Source organism: Papaver somniferum, chromosome 7, assembly GCF_003573695.1.
Source record: "Papaver somniferum cultivar HN1 chromosome 7, ASM357369v1, whole genome shotgun sequence".
NCBI classification, from domain to species: domain Eukaryota; kingdom Viridiplantae; phylum Streptophyta; class Magnoliopsida; order Ranunculales; family Papaveraceae; genus Papaver; species Papaver somniferum.
Window position 1 is genome coordinate 105202913 of NC_039364.1, and position 16856 is coordinate 105219768.

At 38.0% G+C, this 16856-nt stretch overlaps 1 protein-coding gene across 1 annotated transcript; it reads left to right on the forward strand.

The window, feature by feature from the left end:
* Positions 1–407: 407 nt before the first annotated feature.
* On the forward strand, positions 408–4194 carry LOC113298040 (alpha/beta hydrolase domain-containing protein 17B-like). Its single transcript, XM_026546683.1, has 7 exons — positions 408–1217; positions 1327–1363; positions 1557–1793; positions 1897–1944; positions 2656–3173; positions 3264–3348; positions 3790–4194. Exons 1-6 carry the CDS (start codon positions 910–912, stop codon positions 3334–3336), a joined length of 1221 nt encoding a protein of 406 aa, XP_026402468.1. The 5' UTR covers positions 408–909; the 3' UTR covers positions 3337–3348; positions 3790–4194.
* The last annotated feature ends 12662 nt before the right edge of the window (positions 4195–16856 follow it).

Below are 16856 nucleotides of genomic sequence, written 5' to 3' on the forward strand. Positions count from 1 at the left end.
CTAAACCCTAACTGGGTTTTTCCAAACATTTTTCGAATCGTCGATTAATCGAAGACGTTGAAATTTTCAGTTTTAATGGAGGTTACGGTTGATGGAGGAGAAGAAAAGATGAAGAAGATGATGAAAAAAAATTGATTTGATTTTTTTCTGATTCATTAGGTTTAAAAATAATTGATTTGATTTTGGTTGATTTAAGGTGAAAAAGGTAATCTAATCAATTTACATCCTCTTTAGGACATCCCCTAACCAATTAAAGGGACATTACTATCACAATGCCGTCGTTCTAATAAATCATGCCGCCCCTATAATAACCTTGTAAAAAATAGTTCTTACACACAAATATAAAGACGGAGAAAGCTTTGGTAAAGAAAGAGAGCCGACAATGAACAGCGCAGAATGGACAATTCCATCATTCTAACGACCCTAAAGATTCACTAAAAAAAAAAAAGAATTCACCAATTTGGTCGGAAAACCAGCACCCTCATTTCTTACCTTTTACTTTCATCATAACGCACGTGCAACTTTCCTTTTGGACGCCGGAAATCTCTCACGTCTCTAGACATTAGCAGCGTCACTCGGATTCGGTACCCAATTTTTCCGTATCTCTCTCTCTCACTCTCCTTTCCATGTTCAAAACTTCAATCGCTCTCCCTCTCTCTCTACCCCAAAAGACCAGCAGAGATCCTAATTCCAGAACCCTAGATTGTTTCCATATTTTCCACACCTAGAAAACACTGGTCTATTGAGTATTCATTCGCTCTGTATATTATCACTCTCTAACATTCAAACCACAGTTTGATCCTTTTTCAATTGCATGAGAATACAACTCTATTTTCAAACCCGGATCTGATTTCAACCATTGACTCCTACCACTTATCTTTTTCTTTTAATTTGCTTATTGAATTGAAAATGGGTGGAGTAACCTCATCCATGGCAGCTAAATTCGCTTTCTTTCCACCGAACCCCCCTTCATATAAAGTCGTTGTTGATGAATCTACTGGGAAATTAACAATTACCGGTATTCCTAAAAAAGATAATGTTAATGCTGATGTTTTAAGTATACCAACTAAGAGAGGAAATGAAGTAATTGCAGTTTATGTAAAGAACCCGTTAGCAAAACTTACATTATTATATTCTCATGGTAACGCAGCTGATTTAGGTCAAATGTATGAGCTCTTTGTAGATCTTAGTCTTCATCTATGTGTTAACTTGATGGGGTTAGTATCTTTTTCTTTTTTAAAGGTTACTTAGATTCATAAATAACTCAAGTTCAAGTGAACTTTTTCTAATTTGGGTTTCACAAATATACGATTTTTGTTCCTGCAGGTATGATTATTCTGGTTATGGGCAGTCTTCTGGAAAGGTATTAAATTATTAGTCCGGGTTTATCGAGTTAATTTCACTTTTGAAATTTAAGTAAGAAGAAGATCATTAATAGTTGCTTCAAAAAATTCTCTTGCAATTCAACTAACAAAGAATCATTAATTAGTGTATATAATTTCACTTTTGCATTAAAGAAAAAGAAGAAGATCATGACCATGTCTGTTATAATGTAGCCTAGTGAACAAAACACGTATGCGGACATTGAAGCTACCTATAGATTCCTTGAAGAAAACTACGGGACAAAGGAGGAAGATGTTATACTCTATGGGCAATCAGTTGGTAGCGGTCCAACTTTGGATTTGGCAACTAGGTTGCGTCGGCTGAGAGCTGTTGTTCTTCACAGTCCAATCCTTTCTGGACTTCGAGTCATTTACCCAGTCAAAAAAACATATTGGTTTGACATATATAAGGTTTCGTTTATATTATTCATCCCTTGTCATAGGTTTTGTTCAAAATACTGATATGTGAAGCTTCCTTTCTTAATGAACTACTAAAAGCTTCTTGCTTTTGCAGAACATTGAAAAAATTCCTCTAGTAGTTTGCCCTGTCTTGGTGATTCATGTGAGCAACTCTACCCTACTTATTTGTTTATCTACTGTGTTGAAGCTAAATATGGCAGGTCAACATTTTGATGTAGTGCTATGTACTAATGTAGATTTCTTCAACACCATGGTCCCCTTAAGTCACTTGTAAATATAGTGGTGTTTTACTGGAATCAGCAAAACTGATCATGAAATCTCTAATTGTGTAGTACTAGGGGCTCAGCGTAAATTTTTCAGTTGGTTTAGCTCTATGATTTTAAGTTCCAAAGTAGTGCTAAGATACAGTAGTTACAATGTTTATAGGTATGTGAAAAAAGGAGTGGGGTTTTGGTCATTATAGACTGATGGCTTTTCTGAGTTGAATCATGATCCGTGCATTTTATACTGAAGTTCTTAAAATGACTTATTTATTGGTTTCTGAGTAGGAAGCTAGGCATGCAATTGTATGAGTATGATGACTTTCCAGAACATATACTCTCGGTCTTTTCTTTTATATTGGGAAATTAGCTGACTTATATACATGCTGGGTCTAGAGAGGTTTGCGGTTTAATACCAACTCTTGGGTGTGGGTGCTGGTTTCTATTTCCTTGTTTGCATCGCTAGGTATCCTTCCTGGGCCTTAGTGTGGCTTTCTGTCAATGAAGAATGCTCCTGTTATAATGTGAAACTGCTTGTTATAGGATTTGTGAAGCTTCGAATCTTTGAGCTTGACTGTTCTTGATGCTTGCAGGGAACTGCAGATGACGTTGTCGACTTCTCACATGGTAAGAAGTTATGGGAGAAATGTAAAGAGAAGTATGAGCCTCTATGGCTTAAAGGAGGCAGCCATTGTAACTTAGAAATCTACCCTGAGTACATAAAGCATCTCAAGAAGTTTATGTCAGCAATCGAGAAAGTTTCTAATCTTAAAATAGAGTCTGGGCATCATAGTCAACATAGTCCAGAACAGTCAGAGCCTCCACGAAACAGCGTAGACCATAGAGACAAGCCTAGATTGAGCATGGACCTGAGACAAAAATCGTGGTCTAGTGTGGACCAAAGAGAGAAGTCTAGGTTGAGCGTGGACCAGAGGGAGAAGTCTAGGTTAAATGTGGACCAAAGAGAGAAATCTAGGGCGAGCATTGATTGTAAAGAGAAATCTAGGGCGAGCACTGACAGGAGAGAGAAATCAAGAGAGAGTGTTGATCTACCTGACAAGGCAAGGACCAGCACTGACCAACCAGACAAAGCAAGGAACAGCATTGACCGGTCTGACAGATTTGAACTTTATAAGCATGTCATTTTTTCCCCTATATTTCTATAATGGTTTTCTTGATTGTTGAAATTAAATATTGACAGCTTTGGAAATATGATGAGATCAGTCGCATTCTGCAATATCGATTGTTTGAAGCACACAGTTTCGGAGGCCTGAGATGACAATGAGGTCAGAGTTAGTACTCTATTTTGCTTTATCTTGACTATTGCTTGCTTATCAGTTTGGTTTTGCTCATGATATGAAAAACTTATCCCAATGTTCTCTTGTTATCGGTTCAGTAGTGAAAGATTGTGAAATCAAGTACTTGGGGATTTTTAAAAAATATTGAGTTACATTTGTTAAGATCCATAGATTTAATGGATTAAGCTCACACGATTTCAACAAAATAAATAGTATAATGTGTACCATTTAATTTTTACTACTGAAATATAGTTAATGTTCAAGAATAAGTGTTTATTCATTGTTTTGAAATTAAGTCCAGTGATGTATGGTAATCTTGAAGTTCTAAAAAAACTCAAGTCTTCACTTGTATGTGTTCATTTTCTTTTTGTTGATTCTACGAATGTGGTTTTTATTAGAGATTGTAAATGGATGTTTGTTGATAAGCAGGTAATATCCACGTTGACAATGTATACTAAGGAAGTTATTGTCTTTGGATCCTTACAATGGTAGAAGAGGATGGCGTTATTATGTTGGTCACTTGTACATTGTTGAGCTGAGGCAAGGGAAGATTTTTTACCCTCATCTTCGCTGAGAGATACGTCAGTTTTGAAAATCAATGCTCTAAAAAACGAGACATGTGTGAAGAAAAAGTCCATATAAATGCTCATTGGTATAGACAGAAATGGTTTTTCCTCTATTGGTAATAATTGGTTTTCAGGGAACATGGCTTAGATAAAGTTGTTGGCAGATCATTATCATGTTACGATGCTGGTGCTTTTATTCTAGCATTTTTGCTTTCATGTACATAAAGATCTATGTGATTATGCTTTAATTTGAATGTGATTAAATGCATTAATATACCAGAAAAATTGAGGGCAGTTTCAATCTTGTAAAAAGATCCTACCCATAATTCGAAATATACAGTTCAATTTTATTTAGGTTCTTTTGATCTAATGGCCACGATTCATCTAAAATTTGAAATTTTATTTGGGTTCTTTAGATGGGTCTCAAATTTTTTTCTGCCTAAAGGAAAATCAAAACTATTGAGGAGAAGAAAGCATAGGGGCCAAAAGCTAGGTTCCAAAATTAGTTCTTAGGCTCATTAGGTGTTGGCTCAATACTTGTCACTTATAGAGAAGATAATTTTTCTAGAAGACCTCTTGGGTTCAATAGGTGTTGGCTTGGTGATAATACTTGTAAAGATGTAGTTGCTGATAACCGGAAAACTAGTGAAAAGGGCTCTAAAGCCTATAGGCATACTAAATGTTTGTACAATGTTAAGGTGGCTCTAAGACAGTGGAACATGAACACATTTGGTAACTTTCAAACCACATAAATGATATTCATAAACAACTTGAAGATGTTTTCTGTAATATGCATGATAATACTAGTAGTAGTGTTAAAAAAGTTTTGAAGAATTTTTAAAATATTGGTATGGTGTGAGACATGATTACTACATGCAAAGAGCCATGAGAATGTATTAATTTTTGATAAAGTTAAATTTAGGAAAAGAAGAACTCAAATTGATTGTTTGCAAAGTAGTATCGGTGTGTGGTTAACTGAAAAACGCATGATAGCAAATGAACTTAGGGAGCACTTTAACAAAATGAGTAGAACTACTAATCCTCCCAGAGATGGTAGTTTTTTGGATGTCATTACTCTTTGTATTACTGCAGAGGAGAATGATTACCTAATTCATTCTCTCACTAATAAAGAAAACAAGGCTATAGTTTCGCAAATGTAGCCATGGACTAGTCCTGGTCCTGATGGGTACCTACCTGGATTTTATCAACGGATGTGGGAGACAGTTGGTGATGACACTTTAGATATGGTAAAGAGTTTTTTTCATTCTTGCCATATGCTTAAATAGATGAACCATAACTTTGTATCTCTAATAACTAAGAACAATGCCCCTAAAACACCTGTTGATTTTAAGGCCTATAAGCTTAAGTAATATGAGTTACAAAATGATATCTAAATTGCTTGTAAGTAGACTTAAGACAGTTATGGACAAGTTCATATCTCCATAATCAAGATGCTTTCCTTTCCTTAGGCAAATAACAGATAACATTGTAATAGCATATGAACTTGTTGAGACGATGAGGAAAAATAAAACTAAGTCTGGTTTAATGGCTATCAAGTTAGACATGTCTTAAGCCTTTGATAGGATTAAATGAAAGTTTTTAATTGATATTTTAAACAACTAGGCTTTCATGATCATTAGTGTAACTTAATTGGGCAATGTGTTTCTACTGTTTATACTTCAATTCTTTTAAATGGTGCACCTGTTAAGGTTTACTATCCTACAAGGGGTCTTAGATAGGGAGACCCCTTATCCCCTTGTTTATTATATGCATGGATATTCTCTCTAAAATGCTCATGGATGCAGAGCTTAAAAATAACATTCAAAGAATTAAGGTAACTACTTCTAGTCCTTCTGTTAGTGATCTATTTTTTTTTGTTGATGATTGTCTTGTTTTTACTAGGGAAACTATCAAAGGAGCCAGGCACTTAGAGAATATATTAGAAAATTTCAGTAAGTACTCTGGTCAAGCCATAAATTTTGAAAAGTCATGATTAGCTTTTAGACAAGTAAGTCTCAATTTTATCCATCCTTAGAATTAAAAATCTAGGTCTTGCTGATAAATATTTAGGAGTTCCTTTGCTGCTGCAAAAAAACAAAAGGGAAACTTCTAAGCAACTAGGAGAGTCCTGCGAAAATAGACTAGATTCTTGGCAAGGGAAATATCTTAATCAAACACGGAGAATTGTCATCATTAAGTCTTCATTAGGTACTATGGCTTCCCATCATCTGTTAGTTTTCCCAATGCCAAAAAGGATGATAGACAAACTTGATGTTATTCAAAGAAAGTTTTGATGGAATAAAAAAAGGTCTGCTATGGGTGGTTACTTTATGAACTGGGATAATGTTTCAATACCTATTGAACTAGGCGGCCTTAACATAATAAAAACACAACATCTTAATATTGCGTTTCTAGCTAAGTTAGCTTGGAGAATGTTGAATGAATCAGATGCTTTATGGGTTCAAATTCTTTGTCACAAATATTTTCCTAATTATAATCCTCTTCATGTTAAATAACAATGATTCTGTATCTTGGGTTTTGAAAGGAATTTGCAGGGGTCCAGAGTTGATTAGGAAGCACTACTGCTGGGAGGTTGGGGATGGATCTTCCATTGAAATATGGAAAGACAAGTGGGTCCCTAATATAAATACTTTACTCAATGCCAACTTTGCTTCTGGAGATATGAAAACATCTAACCAGTTAATTGTGCAGGAAACATGTGACTGAAATGTAGATATCCTAAACTGTGTTTTTTACAGTAATACTGTTAGTGACATTTGCAAAATCAGAATCCCCTCCTCTGGAAGGGATATTCTTAGATGTGAACCATGTCATAATGGCCAGTTCAATGTCAAGTCTGCTTACAAATGTATTGTGCAAAAAAATCATGGAAGTGAAACTAGTAACTTTCCTTAGAAATCCCTATGGAAACTTGATCTTCCACAGAAAATAAAGCATTTCTGTGGAAATGTATGCATGATTCTGTGTCTGTAAGTAGTAAAGCGTCTAGGTTTGTTTCGTCTATCCCTAGTGATTGCCTTTTCCCCCATAAGGAACCTGATTGTTAGACATTTATTCATTGACTGTGAAGCTACTAAGAGACTGTGGTTTTCTTTGGATTCTAACATTGCAGGAAATATAAATAATATGAACCTGCAGGATTGTATTGCTAGCTGGTTTCAAACTGCTAATAACATAAGGGAGTCTCATGAAAAATATGTCCAATTTTTCAGTTTTGCTATCTGGCAAATATGGAAATTTAGATGTTCTGTTGTGATTGATAATGGTCAAGTGCAGGTGAACAAACATGTTATACAGGTTAATAAAGATATTACTGAATGGAGTGCAAATTCCATGAGAATTTTGGTGGGTAGAAATGGTGTAAGGCAGTCCAGAACTGTTATGCCATGGAACTTACCAGATGATGGATTCCATAAATTTAATTGTGATGCAACCTTTGTCAAAGAAAATAATCATATGGGCATAGGTACGACAATGTTTAATGATGCAGGTCATTGTGGGGGTGCTAAATCAATCCATGCAATAACCAAGGATGAAAAGCAGGCTGAAGCTTTAGCAGCACTAGCAGTTATAAAGTGAGCAAAAGCTGAAGTAGTGCAGAGTCTACATTTGGAGGGTGATTGTCTTAATATATTCAGTGCTATCAATAGTAGTTTAGGAAGTGTTAGGTGTACAAATAATAAAGCAATCCAAGATTGCAGGGTTTTGTTAGGGAGTTTTACAAGTTGGAAATGCACTTTTGTGCACAGAGAGTCTAGTGAAGTAGCAAATAGTCTAGCTAAAAGGGCTAGGAATTAAGATCTGATGAATATTGGTCCTCAGCCTTTCCAATATGGCTTAAATCGCTTATTAAAGATGAACTGAATGTAGAACTCTTTTAAATTTTAATAACGGTCCGCGAGTTATAACCCCAAAGGTGTCACTATCCATCCACAAAAAACCCATCAAAACAAAAGTAACACAAAACCCCCAAAAAACAAAAGTAACACAAAAATCCCAAAAAATTTGATGAAACCAATATTGAAATTTGGGGTTTTTGTATCAATTTTTAAAAATTTGGGGTTTTTGTATCAATTTCGTTTAAGATGGAGTTTTAATGGATCCCAACATTTGAGTGGGGTTTTTGTACCACAAGTTTGGTCACCTTGGGTTTTTATGACTAGCTCTGTTTTAATAAAGTATTATTTCTTATTAAAAAAATAGTTTTTATTTTTGTATAACACGGGTTTCGCTAAACTCATGAGAGCTGGGTGTCTTTGTAATTATGGTTGAATTGAAAGCTCAGAATATTTATTTATTTTTTATAAAAGTGATCGTTGTCATATGCGTCAAAAATAACTCACTTTCTCACTCAACTAAATAAATGAATATAGTATGTGATAAGAAAGAGTTCATTCCACGGGAGGCTTATGTTGTTATGCAATTACAGTTCCTAAGTAACCAAGGGGTGTTTTGAATTTATATATCTAAGAAATAAAAAGTAAATCAAAAGAAAAGTAATACTTGGAAGTAATCAAGAGTTGAGAGTATTGGTCAAGGAATTCATCTTCAATCTTAAACAAGTGCTTGCATACATGATTAGAATTACGATTTAATCTCTTATCATCAAAATCTCTAAACTATGAAGTGACCAAGATAATATGTTAATTTACTAAGTTCATCAACACACACATTAGAGCTGCGTATGCGAATTCTACCTAAAGAATAACCTAACGCCTTGCGCTAATTAAGTTCAATTCCTAGGAGAATTAAGTTTCAGAAATAGGCCAATCAATGCAATTGTCATACATTGTGCATGACAATTCGGACAATGGTCAAACTCTACATATAATCACAAGAGTGTATCACTACAAACCATGATCATATTATGCTACTCATATTTGGGGTTATCGCTTGATGAAAAACCCTAAATTAGCTATGGACAAGGATGCAAGTTCAATTATGGCCACTTAACTAAACAAACATCTAAATCCTATCATAATACATCGATCATGTGATTATAAAATCAGTAGAAGCTTGAACGATAACAAAGAGAGAAAACTAATGCATTAACCAAACACAAGTTGTAGATATAAGACCACATCCTTAACCAATAATATTAAATTAGCTACTCATAGCTATGGAGTTCATCAACATAATAATAACAATGAATAAAAAAGATGAAACAAAGTAAACCCTAGTATCCGGCTCTCTCTCTTAAGCTCCAAGTAGAATATGTGATCATCCAAAGTTGTAGAAGACTTTTTTCCTTTTATACCTTTTCTTGTCTTCCAAAACTAGGTCAAAGTCTTCAAAGTCCAATAGTAAGATGTCCACCAATCCCATATGTAGGAAATGATGAGTGCCAAATATTGTATATGTTTATCCCTTTTTGTGGGCATTTTAACTCATCTTTTATGCATTAATTCTACATTTTATCCCATATTCTGTATTTTCATTGTTTTCAAGAATAAATATTTTTATTAATTAATTTTGTATTTTTAGGTAGTAAATAAAGTTCGGATGAGTCGCGGAGCGAAAAGAGCAGAAAAGTAGTGAAAAGCCGGGAGAAATTACGCAAGGAAGCCGCGAAGAATGGTGCGCACAACCTCATTTTCTACACACAAAAGCGCCTCCGTTCTCAGCCGTCAGATCAGTTCCCAGACGCATCCGATGGTCGCTCCCTCATAGATCATCAAAATCTGATGTCACTGCCGAGCACCACAGCGCTGAAATTCCAAGCCTTCAGATTAGATGGTAGTTGAATCCAACGGTCGCTCCCTTGCTGTTCATCAACGTTTGATATCTCCGCCTTACACTACAACACCTAACCTCATCTGGAGCCGTTAACTTCGTTGTATCAAAAAATCTGACGGTCTCTACAAGCTTCACTTCACATCACCGTCCGATCTATCTACCAGCTTCGCATCCAGTGACTCAGCGTCACAGAACATCAAAATTGGATGAAGCCGCCTCACACCCTAGCGACCGAACCCATCCACCTAACCAAACACCCTTCTCTCCCAAACCATCGAACCCTTTCTTCTCCGCCATTACCCTGCTGCAGAACCACCTTCCTCACCTGCCGCACCACCATCATCACCACCTCTCCCTGACGCCCCCAAATCACTCCACTATTTTCTCCCCAAATCACTCTACCTATACCCATCATCACTATCACGTTTTACATCAACTAATCTCCTCAATTTCTCATCTCTGCCGACTGAAACCCTAGGTGAGAAATTGAAGATATAAGTTGATGTTAGAGCAGCAATTGGAGCGGGAGATGACTCAGGAAGAGAAATAGAAGGATGGGTCGACGAGATGGAGCGAGAATTTCATCAACAGTAGGTAATTGGCAAAACCTAATTTTACTGACTTTGGGGAAAATTGGGGGAAAAGCTAATTTTGTGTAATGGGTATAAATTGGTGTTGGGGGAAGCATTAGGAGGAGACTTTTTACCTCTCTGGACTAGCCAGTAGAGAATTGGAGAAAATTTTTATTGAACTTCAAATTTCAATACTTATCAGTGAACAGTAGAGTATTGCTTATGTGTTTTGTTATCTCAAATGATGCTAATTGTGCTTGAATGTTTACATATGTTGAATGTGATTGTTTTAAACATGGTTAGCATGAGCTAATCAACTTCAGGCCAAGGCTCAGTGAAGCCTTGTGCACTGTCAAGTGTAATTGAGCTAGGATAGTTCTTCCCTGCTGTGTTTAGATTGTGCAAATGAGAGATGTCAATGTTCACAGAGCCTGTGATTGGCTGTACTGTCAAAAGACAGCCAATGCTAGGGGTAGACTAATGAGCAAGTTGGTGTTCTTTCATTTCTAGTTGTATGCTTAGGAATGAACATAACCTAGACCATGTCACTTGATTAGGACACAAGGTGGATCATAAGCCTTGGCTTACCACCACTTCTCTTTCAGTCAATCTTAATTTCAGTCACTTTTAATTTCAGTCCTGTATGCTTGTATTTCAGTTACTTTTCTTGCCTTTCGTTTTCTTGCATTTTGTAGCTATTGTGCACTGAAGTCAGTGCACTGAACTCAACCTGCCCTTGGCTTCCAAGCCTTGGTTATTTGCTGCTTCTTTTAGCTGTTTCTTTGCTGCTTTACTTTCCAAGCCTTGGTTCATATCAGTTACATGTTTAGCTCACTGCCATAGTGCATTGCCACTCTTATTAGTCTAGGAAAACTTCTCATATGCTCCTCTCCCTGTGGACAAACCCCTACTCACTCTTATATTATAAATCTTGACCTTGTATACTTGCAAGCTTTTGTGTGTCTTTGCATTTCACACCAAGTTTTTGGCGCCGCTGCCGGGGACTATCAAGTTTTTGGCGCCGCTGCCGGGGAGCTGGCTGCCATATTTTTTGAAGTTTTCAGAGTCTGCTGCTGTTGTTGGCCCTGCCAAGTTGCTGCTGTTGCTGTTGCTTGCTGCCAACTGAAGCTGCCTAGCTGCTGCTGCAACTGCAAGTGTTGCTCTGCTGCTGCCAACTGCTGAGCTGCTGCCAAGCTTGCTGCTGCTGCTGCTCTGCTGGTGCTGTTGCTGCCAAGCTGTTGCTGTTGCCAAGTTGCTGCCAACTGCTGCCAACTGCTGCTGCTGGGCCTGTGCAACTTCCTCTGAACTGGGCTTGAACCAACTGAGCTGGGCTCAGTAACCTTAACTGTTCTTGGGCTTGCAACTTCAGCTGGGCTCCGTTGCTGCTGCTGCTGCTGGGCCCTGCTACACTTGCTGCTGCTGGGCTTGGACGTGAGCTGCTAGGACGATCCTAAAGCCCAACTGGGCCTTGCAACTAAAAGGGGACTAAAAGCCTATTTTTGGGCTTCCCTCCAAAAACAAGTAAGCCTAACCCATGAGTTAACCCACTTGGGCCTCATTTAAATTCAAATTTGGGCTTGTAATAATTTATTTAATTATTTATTTTGGGTTTGTAATAATTTTTTATTTTCTTTTTCTTTTTTTTATATTTGGGATTGTAATAATTTTTTATTTTCTTTTTTGTTTTTCTTTATTTTTCTTTTATTTTTCTTTTTTCTTTTATGGGCTTGTTTTAATTATTATTATTGTTTTTATTTTCTTTTATGAGTTGTGATAATTTATGCTAGGTTTAGTTCAAATTTTTTTTCCAAAGCCCAAAATTTGTAAACCAAAAAAACAAAATCCCTTCTTTAAACCAAAACCCATTCAAAAACCAAATCTTCATAACCCTTGGGCCAAATTGTTTCCGATTGCTCTGTCTGACCAACATGTTAGTTAAGGTACCTACTAGGACATGATTGTGACCTACAGAGACCAGACAAACAGACTTGTTAGAATTAACCCAGACAAACCTATCGAAATTCTAAGTTCTGAGGGAGACAGTCCAGATCAACCAGAAACAATGGGAGAACCACGTACCCTCAAGGATTATATGTACCCAACTAGAGCCAGTCAACCTTCTTGTATTTTGCTGCCCGAGGCTAATGGCCATTATGAGCTGAAATCTAGCACAATACAGATGCTTCCTATTTTTAGAGGTGTTGAGAATGAAAACCCGTACCACCACGTGAGAGAATTCGAGGAAATTTGTGGAACTCTGCGTTTCACTCAAATGTCCGACGAAACCCTGAAGTTAAGGCTTTTTCCTTTCTCCCTGAAAGATAAGGCAAAGGCCTGGCTCTATGCTTTACAGCCTCAATCCATCATGACATGGGATGACCTCATAAAGGAGTTTTTCAAAAAGTTTTTCCCGAACCACAAGACTGCGACAATTCGTCAAAGTCTGAATAGCTTTGTGCAATTAGAAGGTGAGACCTTAGCTAGATACCTGGAGAGATTCAATGAATTATTGCTCCAATGTCCCCATCATGGTTTTGAAAAATGGAGACTTGTGCAAATTTTGTATGAAGGTCTAGATGTGTCCACCCGAACAACGGTTGAGTCGATGTGTAATGGTCTATTCGTAGATAAAACTGCTGACGCGTCTTGGGACTTCTTGATTGAAGTAGCTGAAAAGACGCAACAGTGGGAATCCATCCGTGAAACCAGAAAGACTACATCCGAAGCAAAGGCTTTTAGGATTGAAGCGGATTTTGAGGGTAGAGCAAACATGGCATCAATAGTTAGGAGATTAGAAGAGTTAGAACTACATAAAAATTCAAAACCTTCCACCACTACTCTCCGAGAACATGTCGCTTCATCTGTTTGTGCTGCTTGTAACGACCCCAACCATCAATTCCAAAATTGTCCATTTGCTTGCAGTCCAGGAGTCTAGGCTTGAACAGGCACATGCCATGTTTCAAAACCAGAGCATAACCCTTATTCACAGACCTACAATCCAGGATGGAGAAACCACCCTAACTTTTCATGGTCAAAAGGACCCACTCAAGGAGGACCATCTCAACCCAATCAGAGCTATCAACCCAATCAGAGCTATCAATCAAATCAAATCAGGGATATCAGAACAATCAAGGTTATCAACACCCGAGAAACCCTCAACAACAATCAAACTCTCAACAACAATCATATCCTCAACACAATACCGACAAGAGATTCCACCTAGAGGAAATGTTCCAGAGTTTGATGCAAAGTCAGAAAAATCTAGATCAAAAGATGGATCAAATATGTGAGAGAGAAAAGGGTAAACTTCCGAGCCAACCCCAACAAAATCCAAAGAGGATATTTCAAACAGGCACAACATCCTGCACTGAAACCTCACCTGATCAAATCCATGCCATTACCACCCTCCGAAGTGGTAAAGTCATCGAGAACAACGTGGGCGAACCTAATGAATCTGATACAAATTCCACGCTGTCTCCACAACCCCAGAAAACCAAAGAATCTGAGCAAGTTGGAAAATCTGACAATTCTACTGCTGTGAATGTCCCTTTGCCAACTCATCTTCCTGTTGCTCCATTTCCTCAAAGATTGATCTATCAACAGAAAAGTACCCATTACAATGAGATGTTAGATCTGTTCAAGAGAGTCAACATCAACATTCCTTTTCTTGAAGCAATCAAGCAAATCCCTGCTTATGCCAAATTCCTCAAAGACTTGTGCACTCAAAAGCGCAAGCTCAATGTGCAAAAACGTGCTTTCTTAGCTGAGCAGGTGAGTTCCATCATTCTGAACAAAACTCCACCCAAGTTTAGGGATCCAGGATGTCCAACAATTTCTTGCACTATAGGAGAACACACGGTCAATAAAGCGTTATTAGACCTAGGTGCAAGTGTTAACCTACTGCCATATTCTGTTTATGAGCAGTTAGGTCTTGGGGAGTTGAAACCAACATCTATCACTCTACAACTGGCAGACCGATCTGTCAAGATTCCTCGTGGAGTGGTCGAAGACGTTTTGATCAAGGTTGACAAATTCTATTTTCCCGTAGACTTCATTGTCTTAGACACTCAACCTGTACAAAACCCAGACTGTCACATTCCTGTCATCTTAGGACGTCCTTTCTTGGCTACGTCCAACGCGATCAACTGTCGGAATGGAGTGTTAAACTGTCTTTTGGTAACATGACGGTAGAATTGAATGTGTTCGATATTAGTCAACAACCTGTGAATCTTGATGATGATGATGTGCATGAAGTTAATATGATTGAAGGATTAATGCAAGATTCGTTGACTAACATTCTATCCGTCGACCCCTTTCAAGCATGTATGGAGAACTTTAACCCTGATTTCTATGATGATGCATACTGTAGTGACGTCCTATCTCTGCTCGAATCTGTACCTCAAATGGACGTCACTGAAAGGAAATATGAAGTGGAACACCCCTATTCTCTGATTCCAAGCTGATTCCATCCATTGTTGAGCCACCCAAGCTTGAATTGAAAACATTGCCTAGTACGTTGAAGTACGCATTCCTAGGTTCTTCTGATACTTTACCTGTCATTATTTCATCATGTTTAGACACGGAACAGGAAAGTAAGCTTTTAGAAGTACTTAAGGAACACAAAGAGGCCTTAGGATGGACCATCTCAGATCTCAAAGGAATTAGTCCCACCATTTGCATGCACCACATTAACCTTGAAGAGAATGCCAAACCATCGAGGGAAATGCAAAGGAGACTTAATCCTAACATGAGAGATGTAGTCAAAGGAGAGATCCTGAAACTACTTGATGCGGGTATCATATACCCAATTCCCGATAGCAAATGGGTTAGTCCCATTCAAGTTGTGCCTAAGAAGTCAGGCATTACTGTTGTTCAGAACGACAAGAATGAATTAGTCCCTACTCGTACCACAGGATGGCGAGTATGCATCGACTACAGGAAGTTGAACACAGTAACAAGGAAGGATCACTTCCCGCTCCCTTTCATTGACCAAATGCTAGAACGTGTGTCTGGACACAGTCACTACTGTTTTCTAGATGGCTTTTCCGGTTATAACCAAATTCACATTGCTCCGGAAGATCAGGAAAAAACTACATTCACGTGTCCATTTGGGACGTTTGCTTATAGACGTATGCCCTTCGGGTTGTGTAATGCACCTGCTACTTTTCAGCGTTGCATGATGAGCATTTTTTCTGACATGATAGATAGTTTTCTCGAGATCTTTATGGATGATTTCTCTGTTTTTGGTTCCTCGTTTGACGAATGTTTGAAGCATCTTGCCCTCGTGATATCCAGATGTAAAGAAAAGAACCTTGTTCTAAATTGGGAAAAATGCCATTTTATGGTGAATTCAGGAATAGTTCTAGGACACATCATCTCAGAAAAAGGAATTGAAGTGGATAAAGCTAAAGTTGACCTCATTCAACATCTACCACAACCTTGCTCTGTGAAGGAGATCAGATCATTTCTAGGTCATGCTGGTTTTTACCGGCGATTCATCAAAGATTTCAGCAAAATCTCCAGACCTCTGTGCAGTCTTCTCTCCAAAGATGTTGCCTTCAATTTCGATGCTGCTGTGTGAAGGCATGGGAGGAATTAAAAACCCTTCTCACCACCGCTCCTATAGTCCGACCACCCGATTGGAAGCTTCCGTTCGAACTTATGTGTGATGCCTCTGATTATGCTGTTGGTGCTGTTTTAGGACAGCGAGTTGATAGACTACCATATGTGATATACTATGCTAGCAAAACCCTTAATGATGCCCAACTCAATTATTCAACTACCGAGAAGGAATTGCTTGCCGTCGTTTTCGCATTAGACAAGTTTAGATCTTATCTGATAGGGTCTAAGATCATCATATACACAGACCATGCGGCTTTGAAGTATCTTCTTTCCAAGAAGGATGCTAAAGCTCGCCTTATTCGATGGATACTCTTATTACAGGAATTCGATCTCGAAATCCGTGATAAGAAAGGTTGTGAGAATGTGGTTGCTGATCATTTGTCTAGATTAACTTTAGAGTCTATTGATGAATGTGAGCTGATTAGAGAATCATTCCCAGATGAACAGCTGATGTCTATCTCAGACCTTCCTTGGTTTGCTGATATTGTTAACTACCTCGCTACAGGTAGGATGCCCTCACGTTGGTCGACAAGACCGCTCTAAATTCCTGGCTGAAGTCAAACATTTCCTTTGGGATGACCCATATTTGTTTAAGTACTGTCCAGACCAAATCATTAGGAGATGTGTCCCCAACACTGAACAGAAAGATGTGATATCTTTCTGTCATGACCAAGCATGTGGAGGCCATTTCAGTGCCAAGAAAACCGCTGCAAAGATCTTGCAGTGTGGATTCTATTGGCCATCATTGTTCAAGGATTGCCATGATTATTGTGTTGCTTGTGAACGCTGTCAAAAGCTAGGAAGCATTTCGAGGAGAAACATGATGCCATTGAACCCCATTTTGATTGTGGAGATTTTTGATGTTTGGGGGATAGACTTCATGGGTCCATTTCCCATGTCTGACAGCAAGTTGTACATCCTAGTCGCAGTTGATTACGTTTCTAAGTGGGTAGAAGCCATAGCAACCAGAACAAATGAC

Coding starts and splice junctions, on each gene's coding strand:
- LOC113298040 (XM_026546683.1), top strand. CDS start 910: ATGGGTGGAGTAACCTCATCCATGGCAGCTAAATTCGCTTTCTTTCCA. Junction 1,218..1,326: donor CTATGTGTTAACTTGATGGG/GTTAGTATCTTT, acceptor TTGTTCCTGCAG/GTATGATTATTCTGGTTATG. Junction 1,945..2,655: donor GCCCTGTCTTGGTGATTCAT/GTGAGCAACTCT, acceptor TGATGCTTGCAG/GGAACTGCAGATGACGTTGT.